Below are 12,935 nucleotides of genomic sequence, written 5' to 3'. Positions count from 1 at the left end.
TGCTTGGTCTTGTTTATGAATCAAATGTCTTTTATGGACAACACATACAAAACATTTTTAAGTAATAATCTTTGGTACATATTTAACTTTATTCAATAACTGTGTTGACCATTTGAAATCGTTGTGTGCTAGGTTTGTTGATTTGAAATCATGTAATGAACTTGAATAATCTGCTGAAATATCCTTGATAGTAACTTTTGTTTATTTAAATCTATTGTTTAGTCACACTAAAAGGGCTTGATGCATAACTCTTTGGATGTATTTACCAAGCTCCTAAGTATAAACTTAAGGAAATTATATTTAACCCATTTAAGCCTTGTGGACTCTCCCATCCTAAATTGGATCAATTTATTTCCAAAATTAGGCATGTCTAGTATATTTATTTCTATATTTCTATCAAGAATATTTGTTTGGTCTGTTGTTTGCAGAAATCCTTGGACTTCTTGTCAAAAATGTTTATCTTAGATATTCACTTAAGTGCAACCTAAATTAAGATTTATATCTGGATCTTTATGAATACTGGCCCAGGTTATAAGGTTCAATAGTGTCGCAATCCTCATCTTGTATGCCTTGAATTTGTTTTGGTTTAAAAAATGTGATCTTAAGTTTTCACTAAGTACTTAGTTAAAATTTGCATTAGGAGCTTTATGAATTATTGCCCAGTTTTACTGACCTATATAAGGCACACCATTTTCCTGCTCATTAATTAATTCCATTTTGGTTTAAGGTGAGGGATGGATCCTATGTGGATACATCAATTGCCTGCATCGAAAATGAGCACGCGCTGATCGAGAGTACATATGAGATGGAAACAACCACAGTGAGTGATGTATCCCTTTACCTCTCATATACCCGCTTTGACATGTTTGTAGTCCCTTAAAAAATCTAATTAAATTTAAGACCTTTTTGACTAGATTCAAGCTTCAAAGGTTTCATTTTCACCACTAAGTTATGGATGAGCAGCACACAGACTACAACCTGAACAGACTTCAAGTTACTTGCAGACTGTTTTGGTTTTAAGATGATTGCATACTCAAGGCATCTTCTGAACATTCATAAAAAAGCCACTGGGTATTAAATTAGGTTGGATTTAGAAACCTCTAAAATCGGTATGGCTTTATGTTAATCTTCATACTAAAGGGGTGATATATATTTACGTTTTTGTTTTACATGTATCCTTTGGTCTTTCCGTGTAAATTGTTCTAGATATATTGTTACCCACTAGTCCCACTGTAATCTGTATTAGAAGTATAACAGAGATCACGTATGTTATTCAAACTTGCCTATTTTGAACAATTTTATCATGTCTCAACAACTAAGCACTAACACTGTTCAACTGTTATTATTATTATTATTGATACAATTTACCACTTGACAGCTGTTTTGATGTTTTTAAGCTGTGTGAGTTACAAGAAGTCCCACAGTGTGATAATCTAGAGACGGATTTCAAAAGTCTGGACGACCTGAAATCAGTAAGTGCAAGATTGTAATTCTTAATGTGTAATAATTAAATATTCAGTAATATTCTTTGGAACCCGTACATTACAAGCTTATTATAGTCTTGTTCTTATGTAGCTCCTGACCAGACTGCGCAATGCTTACACTGGCTGATTATGTTATGAGACCCATTTTGCTTGACAGGGCTCCGATGAAATCCACATATTATATTAAATAATGTGCAACAGTTGGTGGCAAAGGAGGCTAAAGGGGTGATAATCAGAAAAAATGTAAACTTTAACATTAAATGTTCTAGGTTAAATTAAAATTTTTGTTTTTAGTTTACTATTTTAATTCCAATTGCTCATGATGATCTATTGTGGTGGGTGGCATTTGTCAGACATGTGTTGTCTGTTGTCAACAATTTGCTTAAAAAATGTCTCTGAAAACGCTTTGCAGATTTGTCTGAAACTTTGTTGGAATTTTTCCTGAGTGACCCTCTTTCAAAGTTTGATATCTTTCTCCAGTGCACTACAGCTAGCAATAGAGTTAAAACATGATAACTTTAAAAATCTTTGTTTATTTCCAAACAAGGGTCAGGGGTTAAATATTTTGTGTGTAACTTTATATATATGTCCTCTAAAAAGTTTGTTTAAATTTTATCACTGGTATCAACTGGCCATGCCCGAGGTTTGGTATGTTAATGTAACATAACATAATTTTGTAATTTATTTGAATCTTGTCTATAGTAAAAGTTGTCCCACCTTCTGGTAACCTGTTTTCCTTACTAAACATAGTGAATACTTAAAAAAAAGCCTCCCATCTAAAGTAACCTTTGTATCCCAAGGTAAATTCAGATGAGTGATTCATGGTAACCATCACCCTCATTAAAGTATATTTTATTTCAGAGTTTTGATGTGACACTTGGAAAGCTTCAAGAAAGCATTGACTCGTATCATTCGTTACAGGAAAAGAAAGACACTTTGGAGACCAGACTCTGTGGTACAATTTAAACACACAAAAATATTCATAATTTATATGCCCCTTTTTAAGAATGTGTCATAAAGCAGTCGCAGTGTCCGCAAATATAAGTTTTCGTCTTTGTAGCCAAGGGGGCTATAAAACATTTCTTAGCCCTTGGCCATTTTTTTTTTCATAACCAAAAAAAATTATTTTTATGTCCCCCACCACTATAGTGGGGGACATATTGTTTTTGCCCTGTCTGTTGGTTGGTTGGTTTGTGCGTTTGTTTGCTCCAACTTTAACATTTGCCATAATTTTGCAATATTGAAGATAGCAAAGGTCCAATATATGGGTCAAAATTCCTAATTTAATGTACACTTTTGCAATATTGAAGATAGCAACTTGATATTTAGCATGCATGTGTATCTCATGGAGCTGCACATTTTGAGTGGTGAAAGGTCAAGGTCATCCTTCAAGGTCAAAGGTCAAATATATGGGGACAGTGTTTCACAAACACATCGCTTGTTTTACCGGTACATTTTCATGAAAGAAAATGTTCCTATATGTATTTCAATAAGGGGTGTTAGATGTATACAAAGTCTACACTTCAATTCCACCTTGACATGAAATCTTAAGATTCAATTTTTGTAACGAATTTTTCAAACCATGCTTGCATTACAACTTAAAATAAAAAAAATAATTAACATTTAATTCAACAAACTGGCTTAATATGAAGGATGCATCAACAGATTTGTAAGTTGTTTTTACATGATTTCAAATCAAGGGAGCTATGGAAATATGATCTCAAATGTCTAGTAAGGTTATTGCAAGAAGTTCAACAATCATGTACAAAAAGATTTTGAGTTTTACATATTTGAAATTTGTTGGCCGAAAATGTCATTTTAATCATTAAAAAACTAGTGAGATACCAGTATATCCAGTAGCAGCTATATATCCCAGCTTTATACCAGAACAGTAGGTATTATTACCTGTAGTTGCTACCTCTCTTACTGAAGCTAATTAACCCTTTGCATGCTGGGAAATTTGTCGTCCGCTAAAATGGCGTCTGCTGAATTTCTAAAATTAGCATTTTCTTCCATTTTTTTTCAAAGAATACTATCAGAAGAGCAAACAGTTTGGATCCTGATGAGACGCCACGTTCTGTGGCGTCTCATCTGGATCCAAACTGTTTGGAAAGGCCTTCAAAATTTGGTTCCAGCACTGAAAGGGTGAATAGGCCCACCTAGCATTCTGACACAAATAAGGAGGATATTTTAGTATTTGTCATTGCTCTTTTCATGCCAGGAACAAGGCTGCTTCATAAAGGTCAACATTTGTGCAATTTCATTCCCAAATCCATGTGATTATTTATTCCAAATATAATAATCTATTCAAGTAAAATTTTCAACCTTAACACTGAAAGATGTTAACAAAGCTTGCCGTCATCACCCAACTGAAATAAATTTCAAATGTTCATCAATCCCCCACAAAAAGATGATTTTTCAAAAAAATAATTTCAAAGGTCACAATGAGACTGTTTTTCTAAACCCTCTGTCCCTATGTGCTTGAAATCACTTACAGCTGTCGTTATAATTAACTAGCTAGGTCCAGACTTATTATGAAAGCTTAATTGTAAATATTTACTGTCAGATTGAATTCTTTAAACAAATATAGTAATAAAATCAGTCACAATTTAAATGGCTTCGTATTCCTAAAACCGTGCAATTTACATAATTCATAATGGGCAACTATCATGAAGGTATATTTCAGTGAACACACATAAATAATAGAATGCTTAGAAAATACTGTATACACCATTTTGCTAACAATATTTGTATCTTTTGTAATGCTAGTAATTTTAATTTGAAAAAGTAGGAAATTTAATGGAAAAATTATAATTTTTATTTATAATGATTATGTTTTCAAGACCAAATGTTAAGGTCACTGAGTACTGGGTTTCAGGTTAAGAAAACAACAAAAACACAATTACTTTATCTGCGTCTGCATATTGATTGCCCTTTCCTGGCAAGTAAATTTCTTGAAAACTTCCTGCTGATTATCGATGAATCTTGTAAGCTGCTCAATGAACTTGCCACAGACATTGATTTTGTCCTGCAGGAACATCAATTGAAGTCTGAAATTTACATGAATAGGATTTGTGTATTAATTATAAAGTTATAAAACACACTTAAAAATAGAATATTAGATCCACAAAACACATACTGAACTTTAGGTAAAGAAACTTCAGAGTACAGTTTATAAAGTATTGACATATAAAGTCGCGCCAGTCAAAAATCATAAAAAGTGACACTTAAAGTTATGGTAACCAGAACTAACTGAACTTAATTGTTTTTCCATATGCAAACTAAACTACATTGTCTTTGTAACAAAAACAACATCCTATGCACTGATGCAGTACCTAAATCGGCCATATTTGGAGAGGTATAATTATTAATTTATTATGATGGTCTTAGAAGTAGTCCACCAATCAGTACAAACATACATCATATAAGGTTTAAAGTGCATTTGTTGGCATTCTTGGTATCAGAAAAATGATAATATAATTATACCGGTATAACAACGGCAAAATTGCTCATAAAATGAGACTAAGAGTGCTTTAAAATAAGTGTCTCTTCAAAAAGTTGAAACTTCTTGAAAATTATATTTGTTTCTGTTTTTTTTTCAAAGCAACTTTCTTTGCATTAAATTTGAGTGAAGTTTATTCTGTTATAAAAAGTTCATAGTGTAAAATCGTATATTGGGAACCATGGTATGTTTTCTCTACCTAAACTGTTACTGCTTTCTACTTCAAGCTTCAATAATAAACGATGTGCATACATGACAGCTGTGAAAGGTATGTTGTAGACCAGAAGATCAGAATGGCAAATATACATTCTCATCTGATACTTGTTCCTTTCAGTGGAGCACTGCAGAAACGTGTGTACCTCAAATATTTCAGATATTGAAAAAGTGCTGAAAGGTGGCAAACAAACACAGAAAGTGAACTCACAAACACAGGAGAATGTGAAGACACAGATAAAGAACATTCAACAAGAGCTTATCAAGAAGGGCAATGAAATCACAACTCTCAAAAGTGTATGTGCCTCTAAGTTGTCTTATGTTGTGCATCTTTTATATATGGGTAATAAGTTATTGTGTTGCGAAGTATTGGAAATTTAAAATATGGAATTTAGAAAATTGTTTTATATATGAGCTGCACTCTGTGAAAAGTGGGTTAAATGCAATTGCGTGAAGTCTCATCCCAGATATATGCCAGTGCAGTCCGCACAGGCTAATCAGGGACGACACTTTTCGCCTAAACTAGATCTTAATAACAAGAGACTTTTTTAAAACAGGAAATATCATAAAAGGGAAAAGTATTGCCCCTAATCTGGGACGACACTTTACGCACATGCTTTAAACCCCCTTTTCACAGAGCACAGCTCAATATGTATGATAGAGGCCATTCTATATCCTATTTATATCCTCACAGGAGTGTTCGAAGCAAGTCAGCGGCCTGTTTGAGCAGTTTGGAAAATTCAAACAGGAGTTACTTGTCAGGGTGGACCAATGGAAAGATCAAATGAAGCTGCAATATGCAGAGCTTTATGCCAAACCGGACCTGGAGACTGTCTCTAAATGGTAAAAATATTTCTTAATGGCTGCACAGTTATTGTGGCATTTGTTTTACCCCACTTTCATTGGGTGTATGTTAATGTGCATCACTGAAGAATTGACCATGGTTATTTATAAACTTCAAAAAAACTTGAGTAGCTGATAGAGTAATTGCATAGGTTATAGATTTAAATTTTTAAGCTTGATTTCACTCAAAGCTAAATCCTTATTGAAATGCTCTCCAGTCCGTTGCCTGGTTAGAACCAGTACATGATGTATTTTGGCTTATCTTAAGAATGATCTTACAGTGGGCATCGAACCGTTTACTGGTCGTTATTCGGACACCATAACTGGTCACATGCTGGCATGTTTGGCATTAATATCTATTCTCTACTTTAACCTTATTACTTAAGTCAACTTTTAATTCAACTCATCATAAAAGCTTATCCTTCCTCTATTTGAAGAGCATCTTTTAATGATAGCACTTTAAAATTTATTATAACGCTATGTTTTTATGCCCCTAGATTGAATGATTGGGGGTATATTGTTTTTGGCATGCCTGTCTGTCATTCTGTAGGTCTGTCATTCTGTCCCAAAACTTTAACCTTGGTCATAACGTTTGCATTATTCATGATAGCAACTTGATATTTTGGCATGCATGTGTATCTCATGGAGCTGCACATTTTGAGTGGTGAAAGGTGAAGGTCATCCTTCAAGGTCAAAGGTCAAATATATAGTTTCAAAGCTGCGCAGTAGGGGGCATTGTGTTTCACAAACACAGCTCTTGTTCAATATGATGTCATATCAAACTATGATGCTCGTTATAAAAAAAACAACACCACTTAAAGTTGGAACTAGATTTATGTTTCTGATAAACATAACGAAGCTCATGAATGTATGCCTTGGTCTGTTTATCACCAGAGAGCATGTTCGCTTATTCTGATATAGTGTATGTGGGATTATAGATGAAACAAATATATATATAATACATTTTGAATATTTCAGGTGTGCTCGGATTGGCCAATTTGTCCATCAGATTCTGATTTACACCTGGCCCAGACTTGAGAATGTTCTAGATGATACCAGGGCTGCACAGCAGCTGAACCAGTTGAGGGCCAGGCTCACCAATGATCTGAAAGACTTGCTGTGCAGGTATACATATTAACCCATTAATGCCGAGTGGACTCTCCTATCCTTCTTAATTGGATCAATTTCTTTCCAAAATTAGGGGTGTCTAATATATTTATTTCTATATTTAGAATATTTCTTACAGAAATTCCTTTAAGCAAACAGCGCAGACTCTGATGAGACGCCGCATCATGCGGCGTCTCATCTGGGTCTACGCTGTTTGCCAAGGCCTTTTTTGTAGACGCTAGGCATAAATGGGTTAATGACACAATTATTATCCACATGCCAAAGGCGGAGGGATATAGTTTTGGTGTTGTCCGTCAGTCCATTCTCACAAACTTTTTAGGGCTATATCTAAGAAACTATATAAGATTTCATGAAACTTCATGGATGTATATATATCAATGAGGAGACGTGCCTTAACCTTAAATTTTCTGAAAGAAGAGTAATTGCCCTTTGTTGTCCCCTACCCGTGAAACTGGAGGGGACTTATGGTTTGCGCTCTGTCCATCAGTCAGTCTGTCTGTCACACTTTTCTGGATCCTGCGATAACTTTAAAAGTTCTTCATATTTTTCATGAAACTTGAAACGTGGATAGATGGCAATATGGAGATTATGCATGTCATTTCATTTTGTTCCTACGTCAATAATTCTGGTTGCTATGGCAACAAATGTATAAAAAAAAGATTCTGACAATGGTGGAGTTTCACCGGTAGGGGACAATATTGCTTGGCAATCTCTTCTTGTTTTTGTATTTGGCGGGGGATATCAATTCAACAAATTTGCTCGTTGGTTAACATTTGTTTTGTGAACTTGTTCTAAGGTTGCTTTCAATTGAAAACTCTTCGTTGAAATAAAGAAAAAATAAGAATTGAAAATTACAGGCAAAACTTATGTATTCTGCTAAGTAAGTGAGAAGATATTTTTTATTAAATGTTTATGTTATAAAATAATTATGTGAAAATATCTTTATATTAGATATTCAGGGACTTCAGAAATTTCTTAAATTTTAAGTGAATATAAATGATATTGATGTCAACATTTTATTTTTGCATTTCTTAAATTCTCTTGATAGAGCTCCAGATAAGGTTTTGTGAAATTCTTAAATTACTACCAGATTTTCAAAAAGAATTTTATTCTTAACGTTACTACTAAGTTTTGGAAAATAATTCTTATTTTTTTCTAAATGATCTAAAAATAAATAATAATGGTTATTTTCATGCAAAATAAATCAAAATAAAGCAACTAGCAACTTTATTTATGCGAGTTCAACAGTGTCTTTTCAGTATTATAAATGTTATTTTTCAACTACCTTCATATGCCCAAACTGATCTTAGATTGTATGCCTTAGATGAATTTTTACATATTTCACAATAAAAACGGATCTCCCCTTCAATCTTTTCAACGATTAGCCACGGGACTTGTCCCTTCCACTCGTTCAATGTTTTTTTTTGTGTGTTTAAGTTAGGACCCGTCGTGTCGCGTTTTTGTGTCGCGTTTTTGTTTAGCTTTTCCGACTGTGTCGGCAACTGAACAATTAACATCGTATAAGATCTTTTCTATAATGTCTTTCTTAACATTTAAGTTTGGCTCACTTTGCGTACAATATGTTAAAAGCGTGTTTTCGGACGCTTTGCAGTTTTTTAGGACGTTCTCTGTGCGCCGCCATTTTATTTTGACAGATAGACTGTATACGCAGCTTTTATTGGAAAAAATGCGCTTTGTTATACAAACCCGATAACCATTCTATATAAGCACCGCAAAGATCTTTAATACACGAAAAGAACTCTATAAAAATCGATACGATCCGATATAAAAATAATATTCGTAACTTGATTTTGAAATTCTTAATGGTACGACAAGATTTTAAAATAAATACGTAACGGACTTGAAAATAATTCGTAATTACGAAAATACGACCCTTATCTGGAGCTCTGCTTGAATATAAACAACACTTGTTAAATAACCATAAGTCAGTGAAGTGAATGCCAATGATGTATTGTATTAGTTGCAGAACTACGAATTGTGTGTATGTGCTGTACAAACTAATCTGATCATAATAATGGGTTTTTCTTAGCAGTGTACATGTCTTTTTGTAAATGAATCCGTGTAACAGAAGAAAATATTTACATTTGTATAAAACCCTAATTTCGTTGATCCTGGTAGTATACTTCTTCTGAACGAAAATATATATTTATTTATCAACAGTATCTGTTTAAAAGATTATACAATATACCTTCCTTAACTTTTCACGAAGCCAAGGCTTTTGGCTAACAAACTCAGTTAGTGATTGTCCCTAGTTTCACTCTTTCAGATCGACTTTTCTAAGAAAAGGCAAGCTATTGTACTTACCCTAGTTTCAGTGTTTGTTCTAAGTTAATGTTTTTCTCAGTACTGTCTTGAAAGATTTCATTGAAACTATGTATTTTTGATGTATTTTCGATTTCAAATCGGACCCATTTATAGTCAAGTTTGGTAAATCTGTATTTAATATTTAAAAAAATAGGAGTAGTTTTACACTACAAACAAATCTCTTTTAAATATCCAATCTGCTGTTATCTAATGGTATTTATTTACCAAATTTGATTAATTTAATTAACGTTAACATGAAAGGTAAAAAAAAACCTTGACACCTTAATGGTTGACTCATATTGCTAAGTACCATTTCAGAACGTTTGTGGTCAGTGAACAGCAACATTACATCTTGAAGTGTGACAAGAAGAATTTACCGACTGTGTCAGTGAGGTCAGTAACTATGTCATACTTGTAGTGTTTTAGTTTAATTACCTTTTGTTCGTTGTGCGTCCTTCATGAGTTGTGTGTTGTGAATCTAATGTAAACTTTTCATTCAAATGGCATCTCTTCCTATACCACTGGGAGAAATTTAAATAATATCTCCTCCTTAACGGCTTGGAGGAATCTAATTTTTCACACGAATGATATCCTTTCAAAGTTGTTCATATTGTCTCAGTCAATGGAAAACTCGATTCACAATTAATAAGAGAGTTGTTATATGCTCAGCATACAGAATTTTAAGCTAACTGAATACAACAGTAAGTTCTAAATATGTTAAGATATAAATAAACGTATTGTCATTTTTATTGTTTTTCTCAGGATTCTTGCTGCGGACAACAGAGACCTCCACAACTACTTCCAGGGCAGCGTCACAGCGTACCTTGTGTACGACGGTGATCTGAACACTTGCTGGAATGCAGCATCCAACACGCTTGACATCCAAGCCATGAAAAAGCAGGCCAAGATGTTTGACAAAAACCAGCAGGCATTTGCTATGTCTAAAAACAGCGAATATCGAGAGGCAAGCTTTAAGACGCTTTCACTCAAGACGGCAACCAAGCAGAAGCAGTTTGAAAGAGCTTCTGGGAAACACGTTCATGAGGAAAAGTATAGGATTGTGTTTTTGACGGAAATGAACTTGCAAGGCAACTCCCACACAATTTGGGTATGTTGAAGGTGGTTGATATTGAATTGTTAAAAGTAATAGCCAAAACACATTAAACTAACTGAAGCGAACCTTGCGTAGTAATATCAAAATTATTTGTGATCCTTCCTGGTGACACCTTGCACTATTGCCCTCAACAATAACACTTATCATGTGATTATGTGAGCATACTGCCCCAGTGCAGGGTACAGCAGTAATCTTCTTCAGTAAAAATATATTCATTGATCTGTCCATGTTTCATTGTCAGACGCTTTCCCTTCCTGTTGTCGTGACGACGGGCGCAAATCAGGGCTTGCAGAGCCAGGCTTCAGTGATGTGGGAATGCTTTGGGACTGATGTGGTAAGTGATTCTTTGAACAATTATTAAAATATCATTGATATCATTAATACTCATAATCAACAAATATTTCACAAAATATTTCTTAAAATAAAGTTAAACCATAAAATATAGTGTTCTTTATAGCAATAGCCAATATTTCAACGCTAGATTGGTATGGTTACATAGATTTAACAATATACATAATGCTCGTTTTCATTTTGTTGTTACTCAATATATTCCATTTTAATTTCCCGCAAGGATAACTATTCATACAACACACAAACACTAATACAGTACATGAACATGTGTTGAATATATTGTCCCACAAAAAAAAGCATTTTGTATCTTGTTAAATCTATGTTACCACACCACATCTAGTGTTGAAATTTTGGCAATTGCAATAAGGAACATTGATTTTTATGCCCCAAAAGGAGGGCATATAGTGATCACACTGTCCTTCTGTCCGTCTGTCTGTCTGTCCATCACACTTTTTTGAAATGCTCATAACTTCTAGGTCGCTTCAGATGTGACCTTCATATTTGGTATGCATGTGTATATGAACAAGGCCTTTTCATACACACACAAATATTGACCCCTTTGACCTTGACCTTGAACTTAGGGTCCGCGCTTAGGTTTCGAAATCTGTGTTTAGGTTTCGAAAAAATGCTCATAACTTCTATGTCGCTTCAGATGTAACTTTCACATTTGGTATGCATGTGTATATGGACAGGCCTTTCCATACGCACACAAATTTTGACCCCATTGACCTTGACCTTGAACTTAGGGTCTGCATTAAGGTTTCAAAATCTGTGTTTTGGTTTCGAAAATGCTCATAACTTCTATGTTGCTTCAGATGTAACCTTCATATTTGGTATGCATCTGTATATGGAGAAGGCCTTTCCATACGCACACAAAGTTTGACCCCCTTGACCTTGAACTTAGGATCCGCGTTTAGGTTTCAAAATCTGCGTTTAGGTTTCGAAAAATGCTCATAACTTCTATGTCAGTTCTGATTTAACCTTCATATTTGGTATGCATGTGTATATGGACAAGGCCTTTCCATACGCACACAAATCTTAACCCCTTGACCTTGAACTTAGGGTCAGCGTTTAGGTTTCAAAATCTGCGTTTAGGTTTTGAAAAATGCTCATGACTTCTATGTTGCTTCAGATGTAACCTTCATATTTGGTATGCATGAGTATATGAACAAGGCCTTTTTATACGCACACAAATTTGACCCCTTTGACCTTGACCTTGAACTTAGGGTCTGGGCTTAGGTTTTGAAATCTGCTTTTAGGTTTCCAAAAAAGCTCATATCTTTTATGTCGCTTCAGATCTTACCTTTATATTTGGTATGCATGTGTATATGGACAAGGTCTTTTCATATGCACACAAATTTTGACCCCTTTGACCTTGACCTTTGGGTAAGCGTTAAGGTTTCGAAATCTGCGTTTAGGTTTCGAAAAATGCTCATAACTTCTATGTCTCTTCAGATGTAGCCTTCATATTTGGTATGCATGTGTATATGGACAAGGCCTTTCCTTACACACACAAATGGTGACCCCTTTGACATTGACCTTGAACTTAGGGTCCGTGTTTAGGTTTTGAAATCTGCGTTTAGGTTTCGAAAAAGTGTTTTTCGGGGGCATATGTCTTCCTATGGAGACAGCTCTTGTTTCCATCACTGTTTGGATATTGTAAATATTTTCAAATTATATGATTTTCACCTTACCTTTATGCTGTCGTTTCAGTACAAGTTGCCTACTGGAGATTGCAGTGCACTCCCTTGGCATTTGGTTGCAGAAATGCTGAAATCTAAAATGCGGACACTGTGTGAACGGCGTGATCTGTCTGATGAGAACATGCGTCACTTGAAGAGTCGACTACTTGGTTCGTAGATATTATTATGCACTCTTTGAAGATAGCGTGATTGTTTTCATGCAAAGTAGTGAAATAACAACAAATATCAATCAGATAAAACATTATGTCACTCACGTTCATCACTGTGCGAAA

At 34.5% G+C, this 12,935-nt stretch overlaps 1 protein-coding gene across 2 annotated transcripts in view; it reads left to right on the top strand.

The window, feature by feature from the left end:
* The window catches only part of LOC127837759 (signal transducer and activator of transcription 5B-like), a 58,663-nt gene that overhangs the window by 31,179 nt on the left and 14,549 nt on the right, over positions 1-12,935 (top strand). The window contains exons 5-14 of one of the 2 annotated variants that reach the window (XM_052365110.1): positions 728-820; positions 1,398-1,472; positions 2,346-2,439; positions 5,321-5,496; positions 5,894-6,042; positions 7,021-7,167; positions 9,814-9,888; positions 10,258-10,603; positions 10,851-10,943; positions 12,674-12,812. In XM_052365110.1, the coding sequence (XP_052221070.1) occupies positions 728-820; positions 1,398-1,472; positions 2,346-2,439; positions 5,321-5,496; positions 5,894-6,042; positions 7,021-7,167; positions 9,814-9,888; positions 10,258-10,603; positions 10,851-10,943; positions 12,674-12,812 (1,387 nt within the window). The remainder of the gene's footprint in view (positions 1-727; positions 821-1,397; positions 1,473-2,345; positions 2,440-5,320; positions 5,497-5,893; positions 6,043-7,020; positions 7,168-9,813; positions 9,889-10,257; positions 10,604-10,850; positions 10,944-12,673; positions 12,813-12,935) is intronic. The other variant, XM_052365111.1, reaches the window with a different exon arrangement.

The sequence above is a fragment of the Dreissena polymorpha genome, chromosome 7, assembly GCF_020536995.1.
Source record: "Dreissena polymorpha isolate Duluth1 chromosome 7, UMN_Dpol_1.0, whole genome shotgun sequence".
In the NCBI taxonomy this organism is placed as follows: domain Eukaryota; kingdom Metazoa; phylum Mollusca; class Bivalvia; order Myida; family Dreissenidae; genus Dreissena; species Dreissena polymorpha.
The sequence above is the reverse complement of the archived record's forward strand: the minus strand, read 5'-3'. Positions and strand labels throughout refer to the sequence as shown.